The 19,404-nt window shown below is 41.4% G+C and overlaps 1 protein-coding gene across 1 annotated transcript; it reads left to right on the top strand.

The window, feature by feature from the left end:
- The first annotated feature begins 490 nt into the window (after positions 1 to 490).
- On the top strand, positions 491 to 18,638 carry LOC134631524 (uncharacterized). Its single transcript, XM_063479934.1, has 25 exons — positions 491 to 788; positions 4,483 to 4,675; positions 4,752 to 4,893; positions 5,695 to 5,828; positions 8,564 to 8,717; positions 8,802 to 8,906; positions 9,028 to 9,126; positions 9,267 to 9,410; positions 9,517 to 9,594; positions 9,683 to 9,830; positions 9,943 to 10,092; positions 10,177 to 10,249; positions 10,318 to 10,490; positions 13,145 to 13,337; positions 13,414 to 13,555; positions 13,777 to 13,910; positions 16,689 to 16,842; positions 16,928 to 17,032; positions 17,154 to 17,252; positions 17,404 to 17,547; positions 17,640 to 17,717; positions 17,806 to 17,953; positions 18,067 to 18,216; positions 18,304 to 18,376; positions 18,452 to 18,638. Exons 1-25 carry the CDS (start codon positions 707 to 709, stop codon positions 18,636 to 18,638), a joined length of 3,282 nt encoding a protein of 1,093 aa, XP_063336004.1. The 5' UTR covers positions 491 to 706.
- Positions 18,639 to 19,404: the final 766 nt, after the last annotated feature.

Genomic DNA, 19,404 nt, shown 5'->3' with positions numbered 1-19,404 from the left:
TGTAAACATAGGTTTTGCAAAAATGACAAAACATTTATAAAATGAAAATATTTGACAAACCAATTTTGCAGAACTTTGTTTGATTGTGACCTTTGCTAGTATTACCTGAAAACTTAGCACTCCATTCCCTCAAATATCCTTTGAGATGCAACATGCCTTTTTTTCATATTTTTTTCTTACATTTTCTCTTGTGTGCATTCAACCTTCAGAAGTCCTCCTGAGTAACTCTGGCAACACCTCTGTATCTGTGTGGGTCATGAGAAATGCAATGCAAGCAAAAACAACTGCACTTGTATTAATTACTGTATCATAGTTCAAGAGCCTGTGACACAACATGCACTCATTTGAATAAACTTGTAACCAAATTCACATTTTGAGCTTTTCAGACAGGCAGACGAAAAAAAAGGATTCCAAGAAAAAGTTGTGAATTACGATAGCGATGAAGTAGGCGGGACATCCGAAGCAGAAAGTGTTCTGGAAGTGTATCCTGAAGTGAATCTAAAGTTTAGACTTTAGATTGGACTTTAGTCCCCCTATGGTTTTGCGTCAAACTGAATGACGTCATATCTTGCAAGAGACACTACCTTTTCCTCTTTGCCAAAGAGAAAAGGAGAAACTTTCTTAAGAGGACACACTCCCTCTATCTCTTTGGTCTGCGCTCGGTTCTTGAAAAATCCACGGAGTTTCGCAATCCACAGAGCCGACCATGGAGTTGCATGCAAAGCAGAATTTCTTCTTCTTGGTATCCGTTTCATTCCTCTGTGCTGTTGTTGTTGCAGATCTTCAGGGTAAGTAGGATAAAACAGTTCTTAGCAAAATGGTCTTTTTGACATCACCTCATTTCTGTGTAATGCGTGTGTTCTTTAAACCTACATGTAGTACATGTTTTTCTTTTCCTTTTTTGCACGAGTCGCTTTTTGAAAAACCAGTGTTTAAATCTGGCAATACTAATCAATCAGTAATCATTATTACTGCCATATTATGGCAGTAATAGTCATTTTAAAAGCTGATAATTAAACATCAACTCTTGTGTTCTAAGTCCAGGTGACTTTTTACCTGCAAAGGCTATTCAGTATGTTCAAAGGTGAACGATAGCAAAGAACAAAGCATGTGAGACGACTGTAGGTCAACTTTTTTAGCAGGACAGGGTGTAATTTTTAAAAGATTGGACCGTGCACCTTTTAATTATTATTATTATTTTCATTTTGCAAAAAAAAGCTGTTTTAAAAAAAATTCTGCTGACTTCATGCTGATAAGGAATAAACGGAGTATTGCAGTGACGGTGAACAAACAGAAACAGTTTTCATGGTCAGCTCTGCTGATAAAAAATACAGAGCCATGTGAGCAAGTATCTTTTTAAAAAAAAAAATGATGAAGTATAACACTTGGTCAGATTATTTAAACCACTTAAACAAACAAACAAAATAATCATAATAAAAATGCTCATGTAGTGTAAATGCCAATGTACAGCTGTGTGTCAGGATGTTGGACCTAAACTCAGCACTCAAACACGGGATGTTAACCGAAAACGGCAGCTTTATTGCTGGAAATATATGGGCTCAAATTGTGGTCATAAATATTTTGTACTTGTAAATGAAATGCGTAGTTGTGAACTGAGTTTTGTAACCTTGTAAACCAAAATATCTGAAAATTTTATGTTTGTGCATCTATAGATTAGAATTCGTGTGTGTGTGAAAGAAGATTTACACAAGTTACAATTTCTTTGTTCAGGTCTGGTTACAGATACAAAGCAAAAAACTACTAAAACTCTGAGCTCACGTTCCCTGCCTGTGTGTGACTTTCAAATTAGAAGTACGAATTTTGACCCAATTTTTCTTCCTTTCAGCTTATTGGTCAATGTCATGTCAATCACAAATTTAACAATCCAATCACAGAACAGATTGGGTTTGGCTGTGGAGGGGGGCTTTACTGACCTCCAGGTCCTGGAAGGGTAAAGGTCCTTTCATATGTCAGCATTTTCCTTCATCACCCACCACGAAGGAAAACATTCTATGTGTGTCTGAGTTTGGTGAATTTTTTGTCACAGGTTTTCGTGCTAATACGGGGACCTTCAGAGCCTTTTCAAATACCCTGTGGACTTTGGGGGGGAAAGCAGTGTTGTGGAAATGACACACTCTTCACTAGTTGGGATAGTTACAAAGCTTTCTTTGTTATGAATGAGCGATTCATGTTTTTATTGAACATTTGAAGATAATACAGCACAAACTCTTGTAGAGGATATAATGTCAGAGAGAGACATGTTTTGAAAAGACAAGGAGCAGGCGCATCTAGTACGCATAGAGCTGCCCCAATAAAACGACAGAGTGCAGCAGCCAGCGCAACAAATTTTGGATCCTTCTGGGCATACACTGTGCGATTTATTTCAGTCGTGTTATTCAGCTCCTGCTCAAACTGTACGATTGAATCGCAGGGGTCAGAAGTTCGCAGGTCACGATGCATGGTCTCACACTATACGGCCCGATGCTCTGATGCGACCTGAGTACTCACATTGTGCGTCCATAACATGAAGCTTATAACACAAAATCTGTCTCTTGCCTCCCTCTCTCTCCCTCTCTGTCTTTCCCTCACGCAGACACACACACCACCACCATCAACTTTGCTAAATTGCTAATGAAAAACATTGACCAGGCTGCAATGGAGCAGCAATGTCCATCCAACTCTTTTCACGGTTGTTGTGGTTGTGATAATTTTGTGAGGCCACATCGAAATGCTCGGATGAGCTTGCCAAAGTTTTACAAGTTGTGCCTCCATCACTTGTGTCCAGATCACACGCTGCACTGCCGTGCTACTACGTCTTTCCACTTCCATTTCTGTGTTTGCGCGTGTGCAGTGTGAGAGGCTACGTTGACACCCTCACAAGGGGCGACAGGATTTCAAACAGGTTTGATTTTCTTGCGACCATTGATGATCGGGACCTGGTCGTGAGGTGTTAATCGCTTCTCGTTACCCCATGTATACTACACGATGCACGACACACAATTAAGGCGAAACTTGGGCCGATCCCCGAAAGGGTCGCACGACTGAAATATCGGCTCAAAATGGGCCAAAAATGAGCCATGAGCGCCTCCGTTGTGAAAGGGCCTTTATTCTGCTCAGTGTGACTCACAGCAATGGTCCCTGGTCAGCCCTGACTTTATGTTAAAGTAATACTAAAGTAATAATGATATTTTTGGTATAGCACAAAATTATCCTTTCAACAGTTACTGAAAGTTAAGGGACCTAGCTTGTATGAACCTTATGGGATATTCATATAGAGATCCTCCAGCTTCAAACTGTATTACCCTTCCAGGACCTGAAGCTCTGTAAAGCGCCCCTTCAAACCTAATCTGTTCTCTGATTGGATTGTTAAATTTGTGATTGACATGATATTGACCAATCAGCTGAAAGGAAGAAAAATTGGGTCAAAATTCAAACTAGTAAGTTGAAACTCACACAGCCAAAGAACCTGAGCAGAGTTCTAAAAATAGCTTATTGCTTTGTATCTGCAGCCAGACCTTAACATAAAACATTTGCAACTTGTGTAAATCTTTTTTTACATACACACAAATTCTCATCTATAGATGCACAAACATAAAATTTTCAGATATTTTTGTTTACAAGGTTACAAAACTCAGTTCACAACTATGCATTTGATTTACAAGTACAAAATGTTTGACCACAATTTGAGCCCATAGGAAATAATTCTACAGGTTTACAGAAAACCAAACTGAAAACAAGGAACTAAAAATTTCCTAGGCGCACGGAGGAAACAAACAGCAAAGAGGGTGTACAATGCGACAACGGACAGAGGAAAACACAGGGTTAAAATACACAAGGGAGTAACGAGTGAATGGGAAACAGGAGGGACACACAGCTGTAACTAATCAGACATAATGAGACAAAGGGCAAGCAAACTGAAAACACTGAACACCAGACTATCAAAGTAAAATAGAAAACACAAGACAGGCATGGAGACACAGACTTGACAAGAAGGCACGGCTAACTGGGAAGAAACAGGGAACGTGGGACACGGGAACAGAAACTAAACACAGGCTAAGATGAACACTGAGGGAGGGAGAACTAAGATTGCCGAGAGCTTGAGAAAAACGATAACCAAAACCAAGAACAATAATAAACAAAGAATATTAAACCAAAAAAACAAACAAACACTGGGTCACCAGACCCAGTACCATGACAGTAAATGTACATTATAACAGGCATGTCTCTGTAGCTTGAGCTCGATCAACATAATCCACCAAATGGTGTGCATCAAAACTGTAAATATTAGAAATTAAATAATCAATAATGACAGGAATTACATAGTCCACAGCAAAATGTGACTTTTTATTGTTTGTTTTTGACAACAAGCTTTAGACAGCAATCAAATATTGCATGTTTTGAGGAAAGTACCTTTCACTGGAAATTGTTTTTAAATACAAAGTTTTATGTTAAGATTTTCAGTCATTTCTAATATCCTGACAGCACCTGTAGTCCACACAAAGCTCGGGAGCCTGAAAGGTGAGTATGTGAGTGTGAAAGGGAAGGAGACTGGCGTCCATGCCTACCTGGGTGTCCCATTTGCCAAACCACCCCTCGGCCCTTCCTTGAGACTGGCTCCACCTCAGCCTGTTGAAGGATGGGAAGGAGTAAGAGATGCCACTAAACAGCCACCAATGTAAGAAATGTGAACTTCAACATACTTGGAGAAATTATTGGCTTTTTTTGTAAAATTAGCATTGTCTCTCTTTAAGGTGCATTCAGTCTAAAGAAGCTGTTTTGGATCTGGCTGATAAACTCGGTGGACTGCTGGCAGAAATACCAGACATCTCTGAAGACTGTCTTTACCTCAACATTTACACTCCTGCAAAAAGAGCTAATAATGCCAAGCTCCCAGTAAGAATCTTTTGCTGTAGGTTTTGAGGGATGCCTAATCACGCTCTCAATAAAGACACCCATCTCTAGAACTCAATTGTACATTTTTTCATCTAAAATGTAAACTTAAATTTACATTACAGTTTTGTCTGTTTAAAGTTTAAATTCTTAAAGATTAGTTATTGTAGCTTGACTGAGACTCCAAAAGATCCTCTAATCTTTGATGGAATGCTTGTCACGGTTCTGGGTCCGTTGGACCCAGTATTTTGAGTTGTTATGTTTTAGTGTGTTTTTGCATTTTGGATTCTTTTCTTATGATTATGAATCTATGTTTTGCTTATTCTTTAGGGATTAGTTCGTAGGGTTTGTGTTCTCATGTTTACTGCAGGTTGAGTTCAGTTTCATGTGTCATGTTCTGTCTGTCTCTCTGTGTTGAGTCCGTGTCTTTGAGTAGTGTTTCATGTTTCCTGTTTTACTGTGAAAGTCTTTGTCTTATGTTAGTGTGTGCTGCTTTGTTCCCCCTGTCCCGTTAGTCCTGATCTCTCCCAGCTGTGTCTCCCTCCTGTTGTCCATTCCCTCATTACTACCCTGTGTATATAAGCCCTGTGTTTTCCCATGCTCGGTGTCGCGTCGTACCATCAGATCATGCCTGTGTGTTCCCGGTTCTCCATGTTCAGTGTTCACTTCATGTTTTGTTTTTGTACCAGCAATAAAGCTGAGGTTTTTGAGTTTAAAGTTAGTGTCTGAGTCCTGCGCTTGGATTCTCCTCTCCGCCTGCCCGCACACAGAGCCCTGACAATGCTCTTTTATTGTTCTGTCTAGGTCATGGTCTGGATCCATGGTGGGGGCTTTATGCTGGGATCAGCTTCAACATATGATGGCTCTGCCTTGGCTGCTTACCAGGACGTGGTTGTGGTTTTGATCCAGTATCGCTTGGGACTTCTGGGTTTTCTCAGGTAAATAAACTCCATCCATCCATAATCTCTCCAACGGGTTGGCCCCAGCTGCCACCTTCCAGTGGGACACTGGGAGCCCAGAACTCCTCATCAAGGAGGTGTCCAGGAGGCATCTAGTCAAATGCCTAAAGCACCTCAACTGGCTCCTTTTGATCTGGAAGAGGACTACTCTGAGCCCATCCTGAATGGCCAAACTCCTCACCCCATCTCTAAGAGAGAGGCCAGTCACCGTTGGGAGAAAGCTCATTGCCACGGCACCAATCTGTCCATAAAAATTATGAACAGAATCTGTGATAAAAGGCAGCCCTGGTGGAGTCCAGTACCCCCGAGGAACAATTACGATTCATTGTCAGCAATGCAAACCAAGCTCTTGCAACAGTTGTATAAGGACAGAATGAACCATGACAATGGGCCTCACACCCCATACTACTGAAGCATCTCACACAGAATACTCTGAAGGACAAATCGAATGCCTTCTCCAAGTCAACACAACACATGTAGGCTGCTTGGGCGAACTGCAATACACCCTCAAATATCCTCGAGAGGATAGAGAGCTGTGTTCCACACCCGGGAGGAGCGGGAGGAAAAGCACATTGTTCCTCCGGTACTAGCAGTTCGACTAATTGACACACTCTCTATTCCAGTACCCTGGCATAAACTTTCGTGTGGAGGCTGAGGAGTGTGATCCCCATATAGTTGGAACAGACTGTCTTATCCCCCTTCTGGAAGATGGGAAGCACAACCCAGGTCTGCCAGTCTAGTGGTATGGCCCCGGATCTCCCCACAACATTGTAGAGGCGTCTCAACCAAGACCAAGCCTACAATATCCATAGCCTTACAGAACTCAAGGCGAACCTTATCCACCCTAGGGGTCATGCCACCAAAGAGTTGTTTAGCTGCATCAGTGAACTCTCCCATGGTTAAGCATTAGGTGCCCCACTTGTCCCCAGACTCTACTTCTGCTACAGAAGACATGTCAGTGAGAGAAAGGAGGTCCTCGAAGTATTCCTTTTGCCGCCTGACAATATCCTCAGTTGAAGTCAGCAGCACTCCACCAGCACTTTACACAGTGTAGGTAAAGCACCCCTTTCCCCCCCTGAGCTGCCTGATAGTGTTCCAGAATTGCTCCAATGAAATCTGAGTCTTTTTTCATGGCCTCATTAAACTCATCTCACACACAAGTTTTTACTTCAGTCACTGCCCGAGCCACATTCTGCTTGGCTTGCTAGTACCCATCAGCCGTCTCCGACATCCCACAGGCTAACAAAACCCGATAGGACTTCTTCAGCGTGATGGCTCCCTTCAACTCTGGTAACCACCGTCTAGTTCTGGGGTTAGCACCATGACAGGCACCAAGCCCCTTGCAGCCACAGAGATGCTAAACATGGCCCTTTCAGACTCAATGTCCCCAGTTTCCCTTGGAATGCTGTCGAAGCACTGCTGAAGGTAAGAGTTGACGATCTTCCAGACCGGGGCCTTGTCAGGTGTTCCCAGCGCACCCTCACTATAAGTTTGGGTGGTTCAGGTCTGTCCACCGTCATCCCCATGTGATCCAACTCACCACCAGATAGTGATCAGTTGACAGTTTAGCCCCTCTCTTTACCAAAGTGTCTAGAACATAGGCCCGCATATCTGATGATATGATTACAAATTCGATCATTGACCTGCAGCCTAGGCTCTCCTGGTGCAACCTGTAATTACATACACTCTTATATATTTGAAGATGGTGTTCATTATGGAGAAACTGTGGACCAGTAACAACAGAACATGTTTCATGTTAGGCAGGCTGTTCCTCCAACTCATGTCCCTCCAGGTACCACTATCACTGCAGACACGAGCGTTGAGGTCTCCCAGTAGTATGACAGAATCAATCAGTTGGAGCACTCTCAAGCACACCACCCCTGGACTCAAATAATGCCATAAGGGCAGATGATAGACAGGACCCATTCCCCGACCCAAATGTGCAGGGAACAAACCCTTTCATTCACCGGGAAATCCCCAACGTGCAGGTAGCAATCCAAGAGGATACCAGGATACCCACCCCAGCCTGAAGCTTCTCACCAAGGGCAAGTCCAGACTGGCAAAGACTCCAGCCCCTCTCCAGGAGACTGGTTCTAGAGCCAAAGACACGCCTTCAGGTGAGCCTGACTATATCTAGCCAGTACCTCTCAACCTCCCACACTAGCTGAGACTTCTTCCCCACCAGAAAGGTGACATTCCATGTCTCCATCACCAGCTTCAGTAGTTGGGAATCAGTCTCCCAGGGTCCCCACTGGCACACAATGTACCCAACCCTTACGGTTCCTCCCATGTCCTTTGTTCAGGTAGTGGGTCCCCAGTAACCCTTTCCCAGGTCTGGTAAACTGTTCCCTCGATGTTGGATCCATGGAAATGTAAATGAACTCAAGTTATCAAAGTAGAACATACTATGGTTTTGTTTTTCTGCTGTTTTATCTGATTTTATAAGACAAAAAATTGAAAGTTGGCTTTATTTATCACGAAGTATAAACATAGCTTGGTAAATTTTTTACTGCCTTACCGTATCACTCAGCTTCAGCAAATGTGTGGAAGTGGCATATGCAGTTACTGCCCAACTGGACAAATAGAATCCAGAAGTGGGGTTCAGAATCCTGGCACTACAAGCTGCTGTGAATAACACATGAATAGAAGTGTCTTGTAAAAAGATGTTTCAATCAGGAAAAATATATTATAGAAATAACATTTTGTTCTGTCAGCACTGGAGATGAGCACATTTCAGGGAACTTTGGCCTGCTGGACCAGGTTGAAGCTCTCAAGTGGATCCAGCAGCACATTCACAACTTTGGAGGAGACCCAGGATTAGTTACCATATTTGGAGAGTCTGCTGGTGGAGTGAGCGTGTCTCTTCTGGTAATCTACAGTTTAAATGAACTTTAAATAAACTTTTCACTCTAGAAAAAAAATTAATATGTGATGCGTTACTTGAATCATCAGCTCCTGTCACCACTGTCTGATGGGCTGTTTCACCGTGCCATTGCTGAGAGTGGTACAGCTGCAATGAGTGTACTTATGGCAAATGATCCTCTACCAATGGCGCAGGTTAATTATCCATATTCTTCCTTTTTGGAGGGTTAAACATTTTTGTTGCAGAATAATAAGAATATTAAAATGGATTTGTTTTGACAAATTTTTGCCATTTATATTTGACATTTCACCTCAGGCAGTTGCAAACGCATCTGGCTGCAGCCTCGAAAGCACAAAGAAGATCAGTGACTGCATGAGAAACCTTGATATTGATACTATAGTGGGTTTTACACAGGTGAGATAATGGGTGCAAACATGATAGAAAATATGATTATTATGTCTTCTAGAATATTTCTTTCAAGCCTTTGATTTCTCCCTCAGCTCTGTTCATGCTGCATGCACATCTTTTACTTTTGTATATTTAATTCCCTCAAGGATCCAAATTTGAGATTTCAAGTAAATGTTGATGGACATTTCCTGACTAAACCTGTGGATGAGCTGTTTCGTAAACATGAACTTCATACTGTTCCATTCATGACTGGTGTCAATAATGATGAAGGTGGATGGATACTTGTATCAGTAAGTGTCACAGGAACTTCTGAATAAAGAACTCAGTGATCTCAATGTAGTTTGCTGTTGTTTTGCAATGTTGAAAAAAATGTAATTTGGCTTGGTATTTCCTTAGTTTTTTGCTCCCCAAAACTGGACAGAAGGACTAGATCGGGAATTTGTTTTGAACATGGTGTCCTTCTTCTACCCCGACGTAAGGCAGACACCACTTGATGTTACAATATTACTGTCCCCTGACCTGCTCAAGCTTCTTTGACTGATATGTTGCTTATTTCCTTAAGCCTAAAGCAGCATTTATCAGAGATGTGATAGCTGATGAATATATCGGAAATGGTGACGACCGTGTGAAAAACAGAGATGGGTACACTGAGATGCTTGGAGATTTGTTTTTCACCATTCCAGCGATTAAAGCTGCTAATGCTCACAGAGGTAATTAATTTGTTTAATGAAAGATTATACAAATTTGTTTAAAACCCAACACTTGATATTTACTGTGACACACTTTCATTAACAAATATCACACACATTCATCTAATTCTAGATGCAGGTGCTCCTGTATACCTGTATGAGTACCAACATCCTCCCAAATTCCTGCAGCAGAAAAGGCCGAGCTTTGTTGGGACTGACCATGGAGATGAAATTTTTACAGTTTTGGGGTTTTGCTTCACAACTACCCATGTTAGGTTACCCGGTGAGATAACATAAAAATCTGTCTAAGCGCTCGATCTGTTTTGTTTTCTTGACTGAAAGATGTTTTGCAACATGATCGTTTTAGATCCGTGCCCTGAGGATGAGGAACAGTTGAGCAAGATCATGATGAGCTACTGGGGGAACTTTGCTCGCACAGGGTAGGAATTTCCAACTGTTGTAAATTTCACACATGTAATGACTGAATAACAAATGTATATGTTTTTAGATCTCCTGATGGGCACAACCTTCTCCACTGGCCAAAGTATGGAGCAGAAGAAAAGTACCTGGCAATTGGTTTAAAAAAGCAGGTAACTGCTCAGCACCTGAAGAAGGAGCGCTTTGACTTCCTGACTCAGACCGTCCCAGAGAAGATCAAACAGCATGAGGAAAATGCAGAACGCAGCGAGCTGTAGAAAACTCACATCTGGTCTCTGCTCCATCAGTTTTAAAGTAATTAGATTAAACCATAATTCACTTATCCAAAGGGCTTGTGAGGATTATCCCATATTCTAATACAAAATGAATATTTTCTTTTTTTGTTTTGTTTCTTTTAGTTGAATCCAGGGTATCAGGGTATTTTAAATCTAGCACTGTAACATAGGTTTTGTGCAACATTTCTACAATAAAAAGATTTGATGAACCAATTTTGCAGCATTTTGTTGTCTGTGACCTGTGCTAGTATTAACTGAAAACTTAGCACTCCATTCCCTAGAATATCCTTTCAGATGCAACATGCCTTTTTTCATATTTTATTTCTAACATTTCGTGTTGTGTACATCAAGCCTCCAGAAGTCCTCTTAAGCAACTGTGGCAACTCCCCTGTATCTGTGTGGGTCATGAGAAATGCAATGCAAGCAAAAACAACTGCACTGGTATTAATTACTGTATCATAGTTCAAAAACCTGTGACACAGCATGTGCTCATATGAATAAACTTGTAACCAAATTCACATTTTGAGCTTTTCAGATGGGCAGACGAAAAAAAAAAGGATTGCAAAAAAAAGTTGTGAATTACGATAGCGGCAAAGTAGGCGGAACATCCGAAGCAGAAAGTGTTCTGGAGTGAGACCTGGAGTAAACCTAAAGTTTAAACTTTAGATTGGACTTTAGTCCCCCTATGGTTTGGCTGAATGACGTCATATCTGCTGCAGAGACTACATTTTCATCTTTGTGAAAGAGAAAAGGAGAAAACTTCATAAGAGGACACACTTCCTCTTATTGGCTCTGCGCTCAATTATTGGGAAATCTGTGGAGTTTTGCAATCCACAGAGTTGACCATGAAGCTGCATGCAAAGCAGTCTTTCTTCTTCTTAGTATCATTTTTATTCATCTATGTTGTTGCAGATCTTCAGGGTACGTAGGATAAAACAGTTCTTAGCAAAATGGCCTTTGTGACATCACCTGATTTATGTGTAATGTGTGTGTTCTTTTAAATATACATGTAGTACATGTTTTTCTTTTTTTTCTTTTTTTTTTGCATGAGTCACTTTTTGAAAAACATCTGTTTGAAAATAGCAGTAGTAATCAATCATCCTCAGTGGTATTATGGCAGTAATAATCATAATAAAAGCTGATAATTAAACATCAACTTTTGTGTTCTAAGTCCAGGTGACTTTTTACCTGCAAAGGCTATTCAGTGTGTTCAAAGGTGAACGATAGCAAAGAACCAAGCATGTGAGACAATTGAAGGTCAACTGTTTTAGTAGGACAGGTTGCAATTAATCAAACTTTTTTTTTTAAATTGCACTGTGCAATTTTTAATTTTTTTTTTAAATTATTTTTCTTTGGGAACAAAAAAGCTGTTTAAAAACAAACAAACAACATTTTTTGCTGACTTTATGCTGATAAGGAATAAATGGAGTTTTGCAGTGACTGTGAATAAACAGAAACAGATTTCATGGTCAACTCTGCTTCTTTACCAGGGTCACTGTAGACGCAACACACATCAAAGGAAGTTTATGGCAAAACAAAAAACCAGAGCCATGTGAGCAAGTAGCTTTATTTTTTTGAAATAAATGATGAAGTATCACACTTGGTCAGATTATTTAAACCACTTAAACAAACAAAAAAATCATAATAAAAATGCTCATGTAGTGTAAATGCCAATGTACAGCTGTGTGTCAGGATGTAGGACCTAAACACAGCACTCAAACACGGGATGTTAACTGAAAACAGCAGCTTTATTGCTGGATGTAATTCTACACTTTTACAGAAAACCAAACTTAAAACAAGGAATCAGAAATAAGAAAATAAAACAAAAAACTAAGGAACAAGGAAACTAATGACCTAAAGCGGGAAACAGAGAACTAGGAATTTCCTAGAAGCATGGCGGTAACACACAGCAAAGAGGGTGTACGACGCAAAAACGGACAGAGGAAAAAACAGGGCTAAAATGCACAAGGGAGTAACGAGGGAACTGAAAACAGGAGGGACACACAGCTGAAACTAATCAGACATAATGAGACAAAGGGCAAGCAAACTGAAAACACTGAACACCAGACACCAGACTATCAAAGTAAAATAGAAAACACAAGACAGGCATGGAGACACAGACTTGACAAGAAGGCACAGCTAACTGGGAAGAAACAGGGAACGTGGGACACGGGAACAGAAACTAAACACAGGCTAAGATGAACACTGAGGGAGGGAGAACTAAGATTGCTGAGAGCTTGAGAAAAAGGATAACCAAAACCAAGAACAATAATAAACAAAGAATATTAAACCAAAAAAACAAACAAACACTGGGTCACCAGACCCAGTACCATGACAGTAAATGTGCATTATAACAGGCATGTCTCTGTAGCTTGAGCTCGATCAACATTATCCACCAAATGGTGTGCATCAAAAATGTAAATATTAGAAATTAAATAATCAATAATGACAGGAATTACATAGTCCACAGCAAAATGTGACTTTTTATTGTTTGTTTTTGACAACAAGCTTTAGACAGCAATCAAATATTGCATGTTTTGAGGAAAGTACCTTTCACTGGAAATTGTTTTTAAATACAAAGTTTTATGTTAAGATTTTCAGTCATTTCTAATATCCTGACAGCACCTGTAGTCCACACAAAGCTCGGGAGCCTGAGAGGTGAGTATGTGAGTGTGAAAGGGAAGGAGACTGGCGTCCATGCCTACCTGGGTGTCCCATTTGCCAAACCACCCCTCGGCCCTTCCTTGAGACTGGCTCCACCTCAGCCTGCAGAAGGATGGGAAGGAGTAAGAGATGCCACTAAACAGCCACCAATGTAAGAAATGTGAACTTCAACATACTTGGAGAAATTATTGGCTTTATTTGTAAAATTAGCATTGTCTCTCTTTAAGGTGCATTCAGTCTAAAGAAGCTGTTTTGGATCTGGCTGATAAACTTGGTGGACTGCTGGCAGAAATACCAGACATCTCTGAAGACTGTCTTTACCTCAACATTTACACTCCTGCAAAAAGAGCTAATAATGCCAAGCTCCCAGTAAGAATCTTTTGCTATAGGTTTTGAGGGATGCCTAATCACGCTCTCAATAAAGACACCCATCTCTAGAACTCAATTGTACATTTTTTCATCTAAAATGTAAACTTAAATGTTCTTGTCTGTATAAAGTTTAAATTCTTAAAGATTAGTTATTGTAGCTTGACTGAGACTCCAAAAGATCCTCTAATCTTGATGGAATGCTCTTTTATTGTTCTTTCTAGGTCATGGTCTCAATCCATGGTGGGGGCTTTATGCTGGGATCAGCTTCAACATATGATGGCTCTGCCTTGGCTGCTTACCAGGACGTGGTTGTGGTTTTGATCCAGTATCGCTTGGGAATTCTGGGTTTTCTCAGGTAAATAAACTCCATCCACCCATCCATAATCTCTCCAACGGGTTGGCCCCAGCTGCCACCTTCCAGTGGAACACTGGGAGCCCAGAACTACTCACCAAGGAGGTGTCCAGGAGGCATCTAGTCAAATGCCTAAACCACCTTAACTGGCTCCTTTTGATCTGGAAGAGGACTACTCTGAGCCCATCCTGAATGGCCAAACTCCTCACCCCATCTCTAAGAGAGAGGGCAGTCACCGTTGGGAGAAAGCTCATTGCCACGGCACCAATCTGTCCATAAAAATTATGAACAGAATCTGTGATAAAGGGCAACCCTGGTGGAGTCCAGTACCCCCGAGGAACAATTACGATTTATTGTCAGCAATGCAAACCAAGCTCTTGCAACAGTTGTATTAGGACAGAATGAACCATGGGCCTCACACCCCATACTACTGAAGCATCTCAGAGAAGAATACTCTGAAGGACTTAATTGAAGGCCTTCTCCAAGTCAACACAACCAATGTAGGCTGGTTGGGCGAACTGCGATAGACCCTCAAATATCCTCAAGAGAATAAAGAGCTGTGTTCCGCACCCAGTAGAAAAACCACATTGCTCCTCCAGTTCTAGCAGTTCGACTAACTGACAGACTCTCTATTCCAGTACCCTGGCATTGAACTTCCTTTGAAGGCCGAGGAGTATTCAATTCAATTCAATTCAATTTTATTTATATAGCGCCAAATCACAACAAAAGTCGCCTCAAGGCGCTTTATATTGTACAGTAGATTGCACAATAATAAATACAGAGAAAAACCCAACAATCATATATATGTATGATCCCCATATAGCTGGAGCACACTCTCTGGTCCCCCTTATGGAAGATGGGAAGCACAATTCCGGTCTGCCAATCCAGAGGTACAGCCCCTGATCTCCACGCAGCACTGTAGAGGCGTCTCAACCAAGACAGTCCTACAATATCCATAGCCGTAAGGAACTCAGGGCGACCCTCATCCATTCCAGGGGTCCTGCCACCAAGGAGGTGTTTAACTGCATCAGTGAACTCTCCCATGGTTAAGCATTAGGTGCCCCACTTGTCCCCAGACTCTACTTCTGCTATGGAAGACTTGTCAGTGAGAGTAAGCAGGTCCTTGAAGTATTCCTTTCACCCCCTGACAATATCGTCAGTTGAAGTCAGTAGCACTCCACCCGCACTTTACACAGTGTTGGTAACGCACCCCTTTCCCCTCCTGAGCTGCCTGATAGTGTTCCAGAGGCTAACAAAACCTAATAGGACTTCTTCAGCGTGATGGCTCCCTTCAACTCTGGTAACCACCGTCTAGTTCTGGGGTTAGCACCATGACAGGCACCAAGCCCCTTGCAGCCACAGCTCAGTGCAGCAGCCTCAACAATGGAGATGCTAAACATGGCCCTTTCAGACTCAATGTCCCCAATTTCCCTTTAAATGCTGTTGAAGCTCTGCTGAAGTTAAGAGTTGACGATCTTCCAGACCGGGGCCTTGTCAGGTGTTCCCAGCGCACCCTCACTATACGTTTGGGTGGTTCAGGTCTGTCCACCGTCATCCCCATGTGATCCAGCTCACCACCAGATAGTGACCAGTTGACAGTTCAGCCCCTCTCTTTACCAAAGTGTCGAGAACATAGGCCCGCATATCTGATGATATGATTACAAATTTGATCATTGACCTACAGCCTAGGCTCTCCTGGTGCAACCTGTAATTACATACACTCTTATATTTGAAGATGGTGTTCATTATGGAGAAACTGTGGTCCAGTAACAGAACACCACTTGGTTTCATGATAGGCAGGCTGTTCCTCCCACTCACGTCCCTCCAGGTATTAGTAGACACGCGTGTTGAGGTCTCCCAGTAGTATGACAGAGTCCCCCAGTTGGAGCACTCTCAAGCACCCCACCCAGGGACTCCAATAATGCCAGGTACTCTGAAATGTTGTTCAGCGCATGGGGGCAGATGATAGACAGGACCCATTCCCCGACCCAAATGTGCAGGGAACAAACCCTTTCATCCACCGGGAAATCCCCAACGTGCAGGCAGCAAGACAAGGGGATACCAGGATACCCACCCCAGCCCGAAGCTTCTCACCAAGGGCAAGTCCAGACTGGCAAAGACTCCAGCCCCTCTCCAGGAGACTGGTTCTAGAGCCAAAGACATGCCTTCAGGTGAGCCTGACTATATCTAGCCAGTACCTCTCAACCTCCCACACTAGCTGAGACTTCTTCCCCACCAGAAAGGTGACATTCCATGTCTCCATCACCAGCTTCAGTAGTTGGGCATCAGTCTCCCAGGGTCTCCATCCTTGGTTGCCACCGACACACACTGTAACCAACCCCTACGGTTCCTCCCATGTCCCTTGTTCAGGCAGTGGGGCCCCAGTAACCCTTTCCCAGGCCTGGTAAACTGTTCCCTCGATGTTGGATCCATGGAAATGTAAATGAACTCAAGTTATCAAAGTAGAACATACTATGGTTTTGTTTTTCTGCTGTTTTATCTGATTTTATAAGACAAAAAATTAAAAGTTGGCTTTATTTATCACGAGGTATAAACATAGCTTGGTAAATTTTTTACTGCCTTACCGTATCACTCAGCTTCAGCAAATGTGTGGAAGTGGCATATGCAGCTACTGCCCAACTGGACAAATAGAATGCCAAAGTGGTTTTCAGAATCCTGGCTCTACTAGCTGCTGTCAATAACACATGAATAGAAGTGTCTTGTAAAAAGATGTTTCAATCAGGAAAAATACATTATAAAAATAACATTTTGTTCTGTCAGCACTGGAGATGAGCACATTTCAGGGAACTTTGGCCTGCTGGACCAGGTTGAAGCTCTCAAGTGGATCCAGCAGCACATTCACAACTTTGGAGGAGACCCAGGATTAGTTACCATATTTGGAGTGTCTGCTGGTGGAGTGAGCGTGTCTCTTCTGGTAATCTACAGTTTAAATGAACTTTAAATAAACTTTTCACTCTAGAACAAAACCTTAATATGTGATGCGTTACTTGAATCACCAGCTCCTGTCACCACTGTCTGATGGGCTGTTTCACCGTGCCATTGCTGAGAGTGGCACAGCTGCAATGAATGTATTTGTGGCAAATGATCCTCTACCAATTGCGCAGGTTAATTATCCATATTCTTCCTTTTTGGAGGGTTAAACATTTTTGTTGCAGAATAATGAGCATATTAAAATGGATTTGTTTTGAAAAATATTTGCCATTTATATTTGACATTTCACTTCAGGCAATTGCAAACGCATCTGGCTGCAGTCTCGAAAGCACAAAGAAGATCAGTGACTGCATGAGAAACCTTGATATTGATACTATAGTGGGTTTTACACAGGTGAGGTAATGGGTGAATACCTGATAGAGTATGCCGATTAGCTGAATATGATTATTATGTCTTTGGGAATATTTCTTTCAAGCCTTTGATTTCTCCCTCAGCTATGTTCATGCTATCACATCTTTTACTTTTGTATATTTTATTTTTCAAGGATCCAAATTTAAGATTTCAAATAAATGTTGATGGACATTTCCTGACTAAACCTGTGGATGAGCTGTTTCGTAAACATGAACTCCATGCTGTTCCATTCATGACTGGTGTCAATAATGATGAAGGTGGATGGATACTTGCATCAGTAAGTAACTTCTGAATAAAGAGCTGAGAAATGTAGTTTGCTGATGTTTTGCAATGTTGAAAAAAATGTAATTTGGCTTGGTATTTCCTTAGTTTTTTGCTCCCCAAAACTGGACAGAAGGACTAGATCGGGAATTTGTTTTGAATACGGTGTCCCTCTTCTACCCCGACGTAAGGCAGACACCATTTGATGTTACAATATTACTGTCCCCTGACCTGCTCGAGCTTCTTTGACCGATGTGTTGCTTATTTCTTTAAGCCTAAAGCAGCATTTATCAGAGATGTGATAGCTGATGAATATATCGGAAATGGTGATGACCGTGTGAAAAACAGAGATGGGTACACTGAGATGCTTGGAGATTTGTTTTTCACCATTCCAGCGATTAAAGCTGCTAATGCTCACAGAGGTAATTTAATTTGTTTAATAAAAGATTATACAAATTTGTTTAAAACCCAACACTTGATATTTACTGTGACACACTTTCATTAACAAATATCACACACATTCATCTAATTCCAGATGCAGGCGCTCCTGTATACCTGTATGAGTACCAACATCCTCCCAAATTCCTGCAGCAGAAAAGGCCGAGCTTTGTTGGGACTGACCATGGAGATGAAATTTTTACAGTGCTGGGATTTTGCTTCACAACTAGCCATGTTAGGTTACCCGGTAAGATAACATAGAAAACTGCCTTAGTGCTCGATCTGTTTTGTTTTCCAAGTGTGAAAAATATGTTTTGCAACATGATCATTTTAGATCCGTGCCCTGAGGATGAGGAACAGTTGAGCAAGATCATGATGAGCTACTGGGGGAACTTTGCTCGCACAGGGTAGGAATTTCCAACTGTTGTAAATTTCACACTTCACACTTTTAATAACTTAATAACAAATATATATGTGTTTAGATTTCCTGATGGGCACAACCTAGTCCACTGGCCAAAGTATGGAGCAGAAGAAAAGTACCTGGCGATTGGTTTAAAAAAGCAGGTAACTGCTCAGCACCTGAAGAAGGAGCGCTTTGTCTTCCTGACTCAGACCGTCCCAGAGAAGATCAAACAGCATGAGGAAAATGCAGAACGCAGCGAGCTGTAGAAAACTCACACCTGGTCTCTGCTCCATCAATTTTTTTTAAATAATTAGAATAAATCATAATTCAGTTAGCGACCATTCTTTACACATACTATGAAATATTAGTTACAGTGAACGACACTTTTTGGTAAAACATTTGGTGTTACCTTGATCATTTCCATTCTAACATTTGTTTTTTTTAGAATCCCTGATTGTGTTCTTTAAAAGTGCTATTCTCACATTTCCACAAAACCCATGTCTCCCGTTTATAACCAGCACTGTAAACATAGGGTATGTCAAATAATCCTTTATAATGACAAGAGCATTTTTTGTATAGTTTAAGACATTGATCATGGATAAACGAATGCAACTGTTTTTACTTCACTATAATCAAAGTGTAATTGTGGAAGTGAAAGAAAATAGTGGATAAAAGGTTGCTAGTTGAGAGCAGCTGTCGTAACATAAAAAAAACCTTGTTAAAATAAACAGATGTGACATCCTCTTTCTTTTCAGTTTTTATTTTTTTCTCATAAGAGGTGCTTAAGTTAACTGCTGTGATGACCCTTTGTGACACCAGCCAAAAAGAGCCTCCTATTAGTAAAGCTGCATTGTAATTTTAGGCCAACATGCACTCTATAAATTTTGTGCCCCTTGATGAAATCCGGATTATATACCCTATAGTTTAGGTATATTATTCTACCGCAGTACTCATCTTAACTTCATGCCTTGATAATACTTTAGGTGTTTTGATTAGCTTACATGTTTTCATGGCTGATGCAAAACTGCTTTT

The sequence above is a fragment of the Pelmatolapia mariae genome, linkage group LG7, assembly GCF_036321145.2.
Source record: "Pelmatolapia mariae isolate MD_Pm_ZW linkage group LG7, Pm_UMD_F_2, whole genome shotgun sequence".
In the NCBI taxonomy this organism is placed as follows: Eukaryota; Metazoa; Chordata; class Actinopteri; order Cichliformes; family Cichlidae; genus Pelmatolapia; species Pelmatolapia mariae.
The sequence above is the reverse complement of the archived record's forward strand: the minus strand, read 5'-3'. Positions and strand labels throughout refer to the sequence as shown.